Genomic DNA, 14,748 nt, shown 5'->3' on the forward strand with positions numbered 1-14,748 from the left:
AACCACCAAACTCATACCAAAACGAGGAAAACCTCTCAACTCGAGAAAAAGGAACACATACCATGCTTCCCAAAACAATATTCTTTTTCCAAAAGAAAACAACAAAAGCCACCCCATGACAAAATCATAATAATTGAAACTCTAACAATTCAATATGATACACAAGTCCACCCTGGACGTTTAAAAGAAAGAATCCCCGAAACTCCCTTTTAAAATACGTTCTCAAATTAGCAAAAGTCACCTCGTGACAAATCATATTAATTGAAACCCTGACAATTAAATATGATCACAAGTCCCACTTGGACATTAGAATCCCCGAAACTCCCTTTTAAAACACATACTCATAAGCATCAAGTAGCTCCTCACTACTCCCCATTATGTACAATGGCAACATACTAGAGCTCTAACTGATCGTATCCACTCACCCGACCAAATGCTTGAAGTCCCGATATATATGCCTGAGGTCACTCCCATCAACCCCGAATCCTCAGACCTCCTCGGTTGTTAGATCAAAACATTTAAAAGCGGTCACTCAGGACCAAATGTTACTCAACTCTCAAAAGGAGATGTCACCCCGTGACCTTCGATCATCAGACCTCCCCGGTTACCGGATCAAAACATTAAGCAAGTCGCTCTGGACCCAAAATGTTAAACCAAATCAAAAGGAGAGACCTCCGAATCATTCGACCTCTCCGATCGTCAGATTCAAAACATTAAGCAAGTCACTCTAGACCCAAAATGTTAAATAAAATCAAATGGAGAAATCACCACCTGTGACTCTCAGATCTTCAAACCCCTGGTCGTTAGATCAAAACGTTCAAATCACATTAAAGCAACTCACACCAAATCTTGACACTTTTCAAACAATAGAAATTCTCAATTCCTAAAACAATGTTTCCCGAAAGGCCAAGCCTCAAAACAATAGAATGAAACCCATCATACATATTGCTTAAATCACCCATCAATCCATAAGAATATACATATTTCACGTATATATATATATATATATATATATATATATATATATATATATATATAGACACACACTTGGTCATTAAATCAGGAATGCCACTAATACCAACTATAGTTTGTAGTTAACTAAATAACTCTCAAAACAATAAAGGCAACTCCGTTCGCAAATGAACATTGTGAGATTACTAACTTCAGAATCTTGCTGCGTCTTCTATACAGAACCGAACTAACACTCTCACCTAACTCGTCCAAATAACCTTGAGAAGCACCTAATCACCAATGGTCTCAAATCAGTATACGAATCACCAAGTGATTAAAGTTTTAATCCCCTAATCAAACAACAACCCTGAAAGTAATGCTAGTCGAGGCAAAATCTCATCCGAGACCACCCAAAGTCTTCGGAATACTTCTAAGATCGATATGTCAAAACCACAAGTCGATCGAATGCTCGACTCCTCATGGATCGAATAATCGAACAGTCCGAAACCGTAAAAATCATGACATATTCATACGATCTCCAAAAATTATGTATTATATATCGAAATGCTCGTATCGATGAGCAGATGATAACTAATACAAGAAACTGCTCCATACATAGCCGGAACTCTTCCAAAGTACCACCATAGGCAGTGGCACAACCACCACCAGCCAAAACTTAAAACCACACTAATCCAACCGTCCAAAATGTCAAGAATACTAAGTAGAGAAACTTTAATACATGGGATTCAAGCCAACTCTGTCTAGATCGCCGCCAATCGCCGTCCAAAGATAGAACTTATTGTTCACGGTGAGTTGAACCGATTCTAACGTAAATCGCTCCAAACAACCACCAAGGATCGACAGAGGAGGCTGCTGTGAGCTCTACAAGCTTGGTATGAAGCCCCGCCGTCGTCGGAAATCGGAAAACCGATCGGGTTCGACAGCACTCAAAGTCACTGCCTTCCAGTGCCGCGCATGGTGCAAATCGTCGCTAGAGGATGCCACAGGGAGGAGCGTACGGTGGAGGCGAAGAAGTCTGTCCAAGTTTCAAGGCCGGAGGTCGCAGGAAAACCAACTGCTGGATGGGTCGGATACACGGGTCAGGGTCGAGTCGGCCGCGTTTCAGGAGAGAGAACAGAGCGTTTCTAGGTTTCCGGAAGTGGAAAATTTCCAAAAATGTCAATTATGAAAATACCAAATTAGAAATTCCTATTTATAGTAATTTCCAAAATTAGTAGAAACTTTCGTTGACCATAACTTCTTGTTATGAACTCCAATTTATGTGTTCCACATATCCACGAACTCATACTGATGCGCTCTATGACTTTTGTGAATGAAGTTTTCTGATAAACCCAACGTATAAAAAGTCAATCTTCGTACCCGCCCTAAAACCATACCTTTCGAATAAAAATTCGTCCAAAATACTTCCGCTTTATCCACGAACCACATACTCATACCAACAACCACTACATTAATTTTGGAAAATCTTTAGAAAATAATAACGAATTTCCGGGGTACTACACTTAATGGCAATCCTGTTGGTAATTTTAAGGGCACTAGGGGTATCCGCCAGGGTGACCCCCTCTCACCATATCTGTTTATTTTAGTAATGGAACCTTTTATTCGTACGCTTAATCTTTTGTGCACTAAGCCGAGGTCCCATGTAGGGCTTCTTACTTCTCCACATGGAGTGAGGATTTCGAATCTATTGTTTGCGGACGATTGTCTTAATTTTGCGCGAGCCACTCATTCTGCAGCGAAGAATGTTTTAAATACCCTGATCATTTTTTCTAAAGCTTCTGGTCAATAGGTTAATTACCACAAATCTACTATTTATTTTTCCTCTAATCTTGCAGCTTCTACTAAGAGGGATTTGGCTGCTCGTTTGGGCATCCAGCATCATACCTCCATTGGTAAGTACCTCGGCATCCATAATATTGTGTGTTGGAAAGATCCGCTTAACTTAAATGATCTTATTGGCAAGATGCAAAGAAAACTTTCAGGTTGGAAAGCTCATACTTTATCACATGGACGTAGGCTTACTCTTGTTAAATCCAATCTCTACGGTGTAGCTAATCATATTTTATAATGCTTTAAGTGTCCTAAACGGCTCACTAACCGCTTGGATAGAGAATGTAGGCGTTTCCCTTGGGGTAATTCCCACTCCCCTATTTCTTAGGAGCAAACTACTCTGCCTAAGCAAGCGGGTGGCTTAGGCCTAAGGCCTGCTGCGGTCTTTAATAAAGCTGCACTTGCCAAGTTAGGATGGAGGCTTCTTACGTAGCCTAATAATTGGTGGGTTTCTATCGTCAAACAGAAATATCATAGGAATTCTCATTTTTTTACGCTTAACAAGAAATTGACCCACTTGTTAGCTTGGAAAGGTATTTTGCATGCACGCGAGCTCTTACTTGAGGGAATACGATGGATTGTTGGTGATGGGCAATCAATTTTCTTTTGGTCTTTTAATTGGGTTCTCCCATTTCCATTGTATACCCTCATTCCCGAATCGCAGCAGCATGCTATACAATGAGACCTCAAGGTTAGCTCGTTTATTCAGAACTCTACCTGGAAACAACAAGCTTTGCTTCACTTACTGCAAGAGGAGGTGGTCAATCAAATTATTGCCACCCCTTTACCAATTACGCCGACGCCTAATGAGTTTGTCTGGGGTCCAGATGACTCTGGCTCCTTCACCATCAAGAGCACTTCTTGGCTGCAATCTCAGCATAAGCCTCCCCGCTCTCACGCTGTCCTACTAGCTAAAATTTGGAAACCTTTTATCCCTCCTAAAGTGAAAGTTTTTGCTTGGCTGTTACTCAGGAATCGATTGAAAACACAGGACCGCCTCTCCTTGCATCATCCCAATGTCCCAGCTCTCTGCCCTTTCTATTCCCATGCTTCAGAAACTACTTCACATCTGTTTTTTCAATGTGACTTCTCGTCTCAAGTCTGGGCCTTATCGCCATTTCCTTCTCCACTCACATGGACCAACCTAGTAACATGGAATGGTTCCTTTGGAGGCTTTTCAGCATGCCCTGTTACTAGGTTGGTCCATTTGGTTTGCGAGGAACCAGCTTATCTTCTAGCAGAAGCAACCCTTTCCTCAACGTACTTTCTTTACTGCGATCATGGTAGGAGTTAATTATTCTAAGGTGAATCCTAAAGCTAGTCCGTCGTCTACCTCGAAGGCTTTCTATGTTAAATGGCACCCTCTAGACTTGAATTGCGTGAAATTGAATTTTGATGGATCGGTTCGGCATGACAGGGCTACTATTGGGTTTGTTTTACGCAATGAGTTTGGTAATTCGCTAGTGGCAGTGAATAAGTCCATAGGGCTGGCAAGTGTTTTGGTGGCTGAGGCTACTACACTTCGTGACGGCCTCCACACGGCACTGCTTCACCATCATAATTCTCATATTGTGGTTGAGGGGGATTCTAAAATTTTACTGGATTGTCTGGAGGGCAGGAGCTCAGTCCCTGGCGTATTCGAGTGCTGGTACAGGATATCCTTAGTTTGTCTCGGCAGTTTCAAAGTGTTATTTTCCGCCATGTGCACAGGGAGGCCAATTTTGTGGCTGATAAATTAGCTGATCTAGCTCATGGCTAGCCTGAGCCTTCTATTTGGTTTTTCTGCCTCCCTTTGTCTGTGTCCCCAGCGTTACATTTGGATCAGCTGGGGGAGGTGTCCCTCGTGGTTTTGTGTTTTAGGTTTCGTAAAAAAAAAAAAAAAACACTGATTTTCTTTCCTAAAACACTCGATCGGTCACCCATTATTGTTAGATATTAATTCTCTTTGAAAGCTCCCACTATCCCTTGGCGGTTGAGTGTAGGTTACAGCTTGTTTAATGTTCAAGTATTCCTCATTTAACGGTGTGGACCTTGTTGGTGATTCCTCCTAGTCTAGTGCATCCCTATTTTTCAAGTTTAAGTCCCTCTAGTTCCAGTCTCTAATTTTCCTTGGTATTTCTATATTGCAAAATTGCAATAGTTTACTATGAGTTGGATCCAACGCTACACCACATTCGATTTAGTTTCCATCGGATTATAAGTCTAAAGAGCATGTGCCGCAATGTGCAAGCTCATATCGGATTCAGTCAATGGTTGACATAAGTAATTAAAGAAAGAGTAGAAAGATTCACAAAGCCATGGATAGCCTAACTGAAAATATGCATTACCGCAGTGAAGAACTACATCCTCTCAATAATTCAGATCATCATTATCATCTGCACAGAAGCAATAACACTGATCTTCTTCATTAGAAAATAGAAACAGAACATACACAACCACGAGCCACAAGCTCTTCAGCCATAGAAACGGTTTAGGTTTACATTAGGCATATTATCTTAGATACACAGGAGCTGAATTCAGAGAAGCATGACCATTTTCGTAACCTTTTTTAGCGCACCATTCCGACGATCCTCATTGCTTCCGATTTGACTACCAGTCGAAAGCAACTCCTGCGGTTCTGCATCCTCTTCTTCTCTTAAGGCTTCGACCCGTTCAGCACTCCCAAACAACTGTCTCCTACAAACCTCATGCAAATTCCCAAACAACTCTTTCTTAAGATCCTCGAATGCCATGTCCAGCCTCTCCAGCTGCTCCATTGCATTCTTGTTATACATAAACAACCCATAGTACAACTCAAAGCTATCCCCAGCCGTATTCTCCACCAAGTTCAACAAAGTCTCATACCCTTTAGTATTAATCGGCGAGGACTCCAATCTGAATTTCTCCAACACTCTCCCCATTGTGTGTGTGACAAATTGTGACCCTGCAGCATCCCTATCGTGCTCGGCACACGACATTTCCACCATTCTACACCCTTCCCTTGCGAAAATGTCCAAAAACTTCTCACACCTATTGAGCCTAAAACCACAATCCCCAATCCTAACCTTGTCATACACAAAAGGAAGACCAACCCACGAGTCCTTACCACTCTGTGGACCAAACATTGGGTGTGTGCAAAGAATGTCAAACTCAGCAGGCAAGTAATTGAGGAACAAGTCTCTTGGGAACTCCTTGACTGAAAGAACATCAACAAATAAGGTATTTCGAAGAAGTCTCTGAAATGGGAAGGTTTTGATTACCTTTTCACTGGACATAATCGAAGTACATAAGAGAACCACTTCTGGGTGTTGCTCACAGAGGTCATTGGGGTCGGTAAAGAACGAAACGCCGACTTCTTGGGCGAGTTTGGAGTAGTCAGAGCGAGAATGGGCGAGGACAGTGTGACCTTGTTGGACGAAGGACCTGGCCAAGAACTGGCCGTAGTTGCCGAAGCCAATAATGCCAATTTTGAGAGCATTGGATTTTTGGTAGTGGGTTTTGAGTTGAGACTCGTAGTCAAAGGGCTGTGCAGCATCGATGGCTTGGATTGTTAGGCTTTGGAGATGAAGATGGGTCCGGTTTTTGTCGGGTTTTAGAGGTGGGAGAAGAGAGTGAGAGAATGAGTGAGAAGATGGGTAGAGATTTGGAGGGAGGAGTGAAGGTTTGGTTTGAGTGAAAGAGAATGAGAGCATTTTAGAAAGTGGAAACAAAGACAGAGAGCGAGGGAGAGGGAGAGTCAAAAACTTGAGATGTTGGAATGAAAAGCAATGCGAAGTCCACGAAACTGGCTCTGGAATATAAAGAGGAAATGGTGTTTAAACACCTCAAATTATTAATTGAACTTGTCATTGCCATTGTACATGTGAAAAAATAGGAAAGGTGTTGTTTTTTTTTTTTCTTTCTAATTTTAAAATGAAATTCGTTAATAGAAAATAAATCTCTGAAATGGTTCCCACAGTAGTATGCCCTGAAAATGAGGATTATGTTATTTGGCTTTGGCTGGGAAATAATGAATGCAAGTTACTCGCATGTGACCTTCTTTTTAATAGTGCATCTGACTCTTTCTTGTTTGCAAGCACAGATTTGAAACGTGTTGAAGTCATCAGCAAAAGCATGAAAACATCAATGGAATATTAGAATCTCCTACTTTTTGTTTTGCTGGGCCAATAGAATCTCCCCACTTAAACTTGTATTTTTGGAGCTTTCAAGCGCAATTTGACGGTTGGAGATGCTGTTAAACTCGAAGCTATTCTTGCAATAATTTACTTGCATTTTTTATGACCGAGATAAATGAAATTTTCAAGAGTATTATTTACTGTTTCAAATGTTTTTTCCATTTGAACTCTTTCAACTCTTAAGAATCATTATTAAAAACATTTTCAATAAAGTGGAGTCTGGACAATGAGACATATTCAGGTGCTGTTTTAGTTAATCACTTAATCCTGATATAAACCTACTTGCTAAACTAATCTAGTCAAGATTCTTTTAATCGGTTCTTGGCTTTTGAAGGAGCAGTTCTTCTGTACGGTCGTTGTGCCACTGTGTGGTGCAGCAAGTCAATTGAAGAATAAATGTGGAGCAATTTTAGAATTTCATTGAACACTTGTAAAGATAGTATGTGTGTAACATTTTAAATGGAGAAGTGTGATTGAAGTGCCACATGGCGCTACAACCACACAGAAGACCTTCTCCTTTTGAGGAGCAGAAACTATAAGGAATCATCCAGTAATCCTCTCCTACCAAATAACCAATCACATAGTTTAGAAGAACATAACTGACCTTGAGTTTCACATTAGAAAAATGACAAAAGGTTTGAATCACCCAAAGAGGTGTTAAAAGGCACTCTATAGAAACCAATGAGGTAACGAGGGTTCACCAGTTTCTATCAACCTTAAGCGAGCAAGTCCATTGTGTATGCATCCAAGCAATCAGTTCAAGCAGGTTTTCCTATGCTTTGCAGCATTCCTTGATGCGAATTGGCGAGCCTGTATATGTTTCATCATGATGTAGGAAGACATCATGCAGCTTCGGTACATGTTTTTTCTCTGCGATAGCTAAAAATACAAAACTGAAACGCCAAACTAATCCTCAAACTTCTAGGAAGACATTGGTTCGAACACAAGCAGGACACATAAGCAAAACATCCAATTTCTCTGAATAAAACATTTCATATAGAGAAATTTCATTTCGAGAAAGCTAATTTTCGTCATTAATTCTCAGAGTTGATATCAAATTGAAACACTAACTAAGAGAGGGAGGATAGAGATACTGGTACAACAAAAGTAGGGCTGATAAAACTCTGCCTTGCAGAACAAAAATAGAACAAAAAGAAATATAGATACCCAATACTCAGGAAAGTGGCGTAGCCTCCTTTCCTTAGAAGATCTTGAAGAGCAGGCCACCGTGAGTGGCAAAGAAGGGAGCAAACACAAGGGACTCCACAGCCATGAGCTTAATGAGGATGTTGAGTGATGGGCCTGAAGTGTCCTTCAGTGGGTCACCAATGGTGTCACCGATCACTGCAGCCTTGTGTGGGTCGGACCCCTTTGGGCCAAGAGTCCTTGCATGCTCCGAAGCACCAGCCTGCAATCACCCCAAAATAAACCCATTAGCAAATGATGTATATGGTTTGAAATGATAATAACCAGAGAACCTAAAAGGTAAAAAAATGCTTACCTCAATGTACTTCTTGGCATTGTCCCATGCACCACCAGTGTTGGAGGCAGATATTGCTACCTGATAAGAAGGACAAACTTGCAAATCAACATCTACTAAGCAAATGAAAATTCTCATTTAATCAAAAGACACCTGGAACAAGTCAAAAAAAAAAAATACTGAAATATCTATGTTTAAAATTTACCTGGACACCAGAAACAAGGGAACCAGCCAGGACACCAGAGAGGGTCTCCACACCAAACAATGTTCCGACAATGAGAGGTGTAAGGATGACAAGGGCACCAGGTGGAATCATCTCCTTGATGGATGCATCAGTGGAGATCTTGACACAGGTAGCATAGTCGGGCTTGGCAAGACCCTCCATGAGTCCTGGGATGGTATTGAACTGCCTGCGAACTTCCTCAACCATTTTCAGAGCTGCACTTCCCACACTCTTCATGGTCATGGCAGAGAACCAGTAAGGAAGCATTGCACCCACAATCAATCCGATAAAGACCTTTGGGGTTAGGACATCAACTGTTGAAATTGCTGCACGACTGACAAAGGCACCAAATAGTGCCAAAGACACCAAAGCAGCAGATCCAATAGCAAATCCCTGGAATCAAATATCCAAATAAATTCATTGGTACACCGAAAATACATTTCGTATAGATCAAGATAAAATATAATAGAAACAGCTAAACATGACAAAAGTCTCATCACAGGGCACTGTTGCTATAATGCCGAGACAAAGCACCCGGAACATGAAGCAATTGAGGAATGTCCTTACAGAGGACATAGACAAAAGGCAGTTTAATAAAAACATAAGCACATTAACTTGCCTTCCAACTCAATACCACCACTGATAATAGTGGCAATATAGCACCAAAATCTAGCTGAATGACTTTGCAGCCACCTTTGGAAACACACAAGTATGCTTATATAATTGAAAAGGAGAGAAAAAAACTTGCCATGGTATTTTTGTATTTCTAAGGTTTAGAAAGAGATCAAACAGAACAAGAGAGGTCAAGTGAATATTCCTGCTGAAGCATTGGTTGCACAACCCAAAAAGACAACATGCTACTTCCAAATATAAATATATGAACATTCCAAAATAAAAATTACCTTTCCAATTGCAGCAGTGGTATTCCCAGCAGCATCAAGAGCATCAGTTCTCTCACGGATTCTATGGCTCATGCCAGCCATTTCAGCAATACCTCCGGCATTGTCACTGATGGGCCCGTAGGCATCAATTGCCAACCCTGTAGCAATGGTGCTCAGCATCCCAAGAGCAGCCACTGCAATGCCATACATAGCAGCGAAACTAAAACTAACAAAAATGCTGACTGCAATGGCAAAAATTGGAATGATGACTGATTTGTATCCCAGAGCAAGTCCAAAGATAACATTGGTGGCAGCACCAGTCCTACAGGAATCAGCAACATCCTGCACGGGGCTGTGAACAATAGATGAAATGGTTAAGTGGATACAGGACTTGAAAGTAGTAAAAGAAGAAAGGCATTATAAAATATATTGTAGTACCTGTATGCATTGCTAGTATAATACTCAGTGACGAACCCAATGATAAGTCCTGCCCAAAGACCAACAGATACACACAAGAACAATTGCCTGCAAAACAATACATCTACTTAATTAGGGCCAGAACCAATGCATCTTATACCATCTGCAATGGCCAATCAAATGAAAACTTAATTATGGCCAGAACCAATGAATTGATTCTGAAGTCAGGTTAGTACTTCCTTAGTTGGTAACAAAACTCATACAGATCTTACCAGTTCTTTACAACTTTCTGAACTCCAAAATTGTAAATTGTGAAGGATGATGGCAGAGCAACCCAGCTTACAATTGCAATTCCAATAGTCATAAGAACAGTGGAGATGATAAGCTGCTTTTTCAAAGCTGGTTCAATGTCCTTGACCGCCTTGATCTCAAAGAAATCAGTGGCAAACAAGGTTGTGATTAAACAAACAAGAATGCCCATAGAACTGACAAGGAGGGGATACAGCATAGCGGTGAACTCATGGTTGATTCCAAATGAGGAAATGGAAGCAACAACTAGAGCAGCACAAGATGATTCAGCATATGAGCCAAAAAGATCGGATCCCATACCAGCAATATCCCCGACATTATCACCAACATTGTCAGCAATCACCTGAAGGTTAAACCAAAAACTTTTATCATCAAAGCCCCATAATTTGATCTTAAAGACAAAGTTTAAGAAAAATCAATAATACTTACAGCTGGGTTTCTTGGATCATCTTCAGGAATGTTTCTTTCAATTTTACCAACAAGGTCGGCACCAACATCAGCAGCCTTGGTATAGATACCACCACCTACTCTCCCAAAAAGAGCCATTGCTGATCCACCAAGACCATAGCCAGTAATTGCCTCAAAAAGGCCTTCCCAGTCATCACCATAGTACAGCTGAAAGAGATTGATGGTAATGTAAAGGACCAAAAGACCATTGGCTGCAAGGAGAAAACCCATGACTGCACCAGACCTAAAGGCCACGATAAAGGCCTTCCCCACACCTTTTCTTGCTTCCAATGTTGTCCTGGCATTGGCATAAGTGGCGATTTTCATCCCAAGAAAACCAGAGAGGAGTGAGGTGATACCACCAAGTAAGAAAGCAACAGTGCTGAAGACTGCAGTAGCAAGTGCTGGCTTGCAGGTGTTTGTCACATCATAAGTGCACGGCTGGCTCTCTGTGCTGAAGCCCTTCACCGACCCGAGGAAGAGGAAGATCAAGACCGCAAAAACAACCATGAAGACCCCGACATACTGATATTCGGTGAAAAGGAAGGATGTTGCACCTGTACAACAATAAACACATATTTTTCAATAAAATGGAGATACTTAATTGCTTGCAACCAATACCTACAGACATAGATTAAGAGCATAGCCAAGAAATAGATTATAAGATAATCTGAATAAATCAGAAATAAAAGCCAATGATAAAGGACCAAAATTAACACCAGAAAGGCAGCTAAACTCTTCAATGTTGAGGACATCATGATGAAAGCAGATTCCAAAGTGGCATAGAATATAGTTAGGTTAAAGGCTAACACAGAGAAGGAATAAGAATTCAAAGGATTCATGTTTATCTCATTATTTGAACAAAGCTTAGCAGCAACCTAAATATATCTTCTTCTTTTTTTCTTTTTTCTTTTTGAAAGAACTCAAACATATCTTTTTAGAGCAAAGATATCTGTCTTCAAAAAAAAAAATTATATTTTAAATAAAAAATTAATCTGTCTTTACTGACTGTGACTGCTGTCAAAGTAATACCAGCAGTTGGTAATAACTGCCAGCAGTACTGTGACTACCTGTGTTAATAGCAAAACTAAATACATGCTCATTTGCTCACATAGCATGTCTCTTCTTTTTCAGGAAAGAAACAAAATCATTTCAAAACCTTATGAAAGATATTCTTTTTTTTTATAAGAAAAATAAACCTTTAATTTAGATACAGACAAATCGGACAGAATACTATACCCACAAAATCAAGATAACCTTAGTTTTTTATACTCAAAGATGCTCCACCACTTGCTACATGAAATCACGTGACACGTGCGTGCACCTCAATTCATGATAATACACGGTAACGCCCACAAAGCCAACTCACTCTAATTTATATAGGACAAAAATGATTAATTGCTAGTTATCACTATGGGAGCAAAGGACCAAAAATCTATCTTCTCTAGATTTAGATCTGAATAATGTACTCAAACACAAAACTCATTTCTAAACCAGATCCTCATCACCACCCAACTCATGAGGAACAATAATACTAAAGAAAAAACACACATCCATTCACAGACAAACGACACCGTTTGATTGGCTGCTGAGATATAGCAGACCACAAAAACCCGAGTTTAACTGAACCACTGTTACACTTTCCTAGATTTTCTCCGTTTTCAAAGGTACCAAACTCGAGCTCTTCTGAGCAAACAAGCACAGTTAAACAATTCTAACCTTAAAAAAGATCATCATAAATTCAAAACAAAACACCAGATCTAATAAAACGTCGAAAGGATTGAGTAGAGGAAGACAGGTGTACCTTCGGAGATAGCATTCTGAATCTCAGCGCACTTAGCGACAACGGTTTGGTCGTTGACGCCTTCCTCCTCCTCAATGAGGTAGTCGTTGAAGCCGTTCTTCTTGGTGTTGGTTCCCGCCGCCGGCGCGTTGCGGTCGGGCGTGACCCTCACGCGCGACACCAAGTACCACTGCGCGAGCGAGAACAAGATCCCGACCACGGCGCACACCGGGATCACAATCTCCGTGGCAAGGTACGAGAGCAGCACCGCCATCCTCGCCGGAACCCTAGGTTTCCGTACGCCGGAGAATTCAAAAAAACTAAACTCGGGAGGCTGGAGAGTGTGAGCGAGCGAGAGAGAGAGATAGATAAAAGATATGGAGAGCCTTTTGCGAAGCTCGCGGGTGGGTTTATATTCCGAAAAAAAAATCACATATTCGAGGAGGATATTGGGAAATGATTCTCTGCGGTGTGGGTGTATGGTGTGGTGTGGTTTTGATAGACGGCCAGGATTGGAGAATGGTGACAGTGGTGGATAATAAAGTTGGGGGGGGAGTTGTGCTTAAAAATAAAGCTTGGCGCATATTTTCGACGCATAGATGTCGGAATCGCCTTTCTTTTTTTTACTCAAAATTCTTCAGTGTTGAGCTGTTGTTTTCATGTTTTTGAGTAGGGATTGGCTGCTTCGCAACACCAACCTCATGATGTACCAAAATGCAACTAACCTTTATGGAGTTGTGATATCACATCTAGCTTGCAGCAAAACATGCAACTAACCCTGTGATGTCTCATCTAATTTATGTTTGTACTATCACCTGGTTGATCTCTCCGCATTCTGTATAACGCATATCTATTTTATGTGTTCTGTTAGTTATATGAAAAAATCAACATTGTAAAAGTCGCGTGTTCAAATCTCATTAACGCCTTAGAATATGTGAAATAGTATAGGGTTAAACATCTGTGTATGAGCGCGCTACTTATGTTTTTTTGTAGTTGCTAATTATGAGAATTTGTATAGTATATCAAGTAACTATAACAAACAAGAGAAAGTAAGAGTTAACTCTCATATCCATGTTCATTGAACCGACAAACCTTAATGTGGAAGAGGCTAGAAAATTCGTAAGGTATACAAACCAATTCGGCAATACTTAAGATTTGGTATACCAATTAGAGTGAGAAGATTTTAACACGATCATGGCCGCTCCTCCAGGTTTAGAGTGATAACAGGTTTGTTGTTTTAGTGATGAACATGTGACTTGCTTTTGGAGCATGTATGAATTGTAATGCAACTATTGCTACTAGCATGTGGCCTGTGCTCATGGAAATAATATCCTAGCTAGACTCTAAGAGCAAGTCCAACGGTATCACTTTGCCCGCCCGGGCAAAGTGAGGGAATGATGATGTGTTGACCAGCCATTGTCAAAAACACTCCTCCACCAGTTGTGTTTTGACCAGCCAAAAGATGGCTTTTGATGACCCAGGCTAAGAAAAAGGGCAAGGCTGTGACTTTTTTCTTGCCCAAAGTCATGGAGCTGCCAACGCTGCAGGACAGGAGAACGTGGGTGACATCAGGAAGGCTGCGAAGAGATAGACGCGGCAAAATCCAAGGGTGGAAGACACGGACCAATCCAGAAGCGCAACGTGGCCGACCTGCAGCAGGATTTTGTTGCGTAGCGACATTGACTGGGCGGCAGGACACTTGGCATCGAACCGTTGGCTTCTTAAGTGATTTTGATTCCAACAGTCCTTTAATCTGGGTTGTTGGTATCAATTGAAACAGTGATCCAACAGTAATGACCCAATAGTAAAATTGATGAACAGTAAAAGATGAACAGTCTTGACCGGTCAAGAAAAACAACGGGTGTAAACCCATGTCCAGTGACAGTGAACAGTATCTTGACGGGTCGAATTCTGGACTTCTCGACCTTAACATTTCTTGACTACGGGTGAACTTGCTCTAAGATGCAGAACGACGTTATGCCTCATTGACTCAATCTTCTCTCCAGCTGAATGTAACCCTACCTGGTTGTCCTCTGCATTATGTATAACTTATATGTCTTTTACGTGACTTTGTTGGTTATATCAAAAAAAAAAAAGATAACACTGTGAAAGTCATGAATTTAAATTTCACTGACACTTTAAGATATATATATATATATATAATAGAATAGGGTTAAACATTTACTGGTCTTATAATATAGTGTGAGCCACTCATGTTTTCCTTGTAGTCGTTGATTACGAGAATTTGTATG

The 14,748-nt window shown here is 40.8% G+C and overlaps 2 protein-coding genes across 3 annotated transcripts; both read right to left on the reverse strand.

Moving 5' to 3' along the window:
- Window positions 1-5,151: 5,151 nt before the first annotated feature.
- LOC112186297 (arogenate dehydrogenase 2, chloroplastic) lies at window positions 5,152-6,525 on the reverse strand. The gene has a single exon (XM_024324655.2). It carries the CDS (start codon window positions 6,471-6,473, stop codon window positions 5,319-5,321), a length of 1,155 nt encoding a protein of 384 aa, XP_024180423.1. The 5' UTR covers window positions 6,474-6,525; the 3' UTR covers window positions 5,152-5,318.
- Window positions 6,526-7,907: 1,382 nt separating this feature from the next.
- Window positions 7,908-12,904, reverse strand: LOC112186295 (pyrophosphate-energized vacuolar membrane proton pump). Of its 2 annotated transcripts, none has more exons than XM_040513914.1 (8): window positions 11,433-11,569; window positions 10,696-11,270; window positions 10,230-10,609; window positions 9,979-10,065; window positions 9,562-9,892; window positions 8,642-9,052; window positions 8,458-8,517; window positions 7,908-8,364 (listed from the first exon to the last, which is right to left on the reverse strand). In XM_040513914.1, the coding sequence occupies exons 2-8, from the start codon at window positions 11,221-11,223 to the stop codon at window positions 8,158-8,160; spliced, it is 2,004 nt and encodes a 667-aa protein (XP_040369848.1). In that variant the 5' UTR covers window positions 11,224-11,270; window positions 11,433-11,569; the 3' UTR covers window positions 7,908-8,157. The 2 variants fall into 2 exon arrangements, with proteins under 2 accessions (XP_040369848.1, XP_024180422.1); XM_024324654.2 differs by lacking the exon at window positions 11,433-11,569 and adding an exon at window positions 12,518-12,904 and having other exon boundaries at window positions 7,914-8,364.
- Window positions 12,905-14,748: the final 1,844 nt, after the last annotated feature.

The sequence above is a fragment of the Rosa chinensis genome, chromosome 2 (assembly GCF_002994745.2).
Source record: "Rosa chinensis cultivar Old Blush chromosome 2, RchiOBHm-V2, whole genome shotgun sequence".
Taxonomy (NCBI): domain Eukaryota; kingdom Viridiplantae; phylum Streptophyta; class Magnoliopsida; order Rosales; family Rosaceae; genus Rosa; species Rosa chinensis.

Bases quoted from the DNA above. Each gene is read 5' to 3' on its own strand.
- LOC112186297 (XM_024324655.2), bottom strand. From the start codon at position 6,473: ATGCTCTCATTCTCTTTCACTCAAACCAAACCTTCACTCCTCCCTCCA.
- LOC112186295 (XM_024324654.2), bottom strand. From the start codon at position 12,770: ATGGCGGTGCTGCTCTCGTACCTTGCCACGGAGATTGTGATCCCGGTG. The intron at 9,053-9,561 runs GTAATTTTTATT...ATTTGATTCCAG, and splicing joins CCACTGCTGCAATTGGAAAG to GGATTTGCTATTGGATCTGC. The intron at 8,365-8,457 runs GTAAGCATTTTT...GGGTGATTGCAG, and splicing joins ATGCCAAGAAGTACATTGAG to GCTGGTGCTTCGGAGCATGC.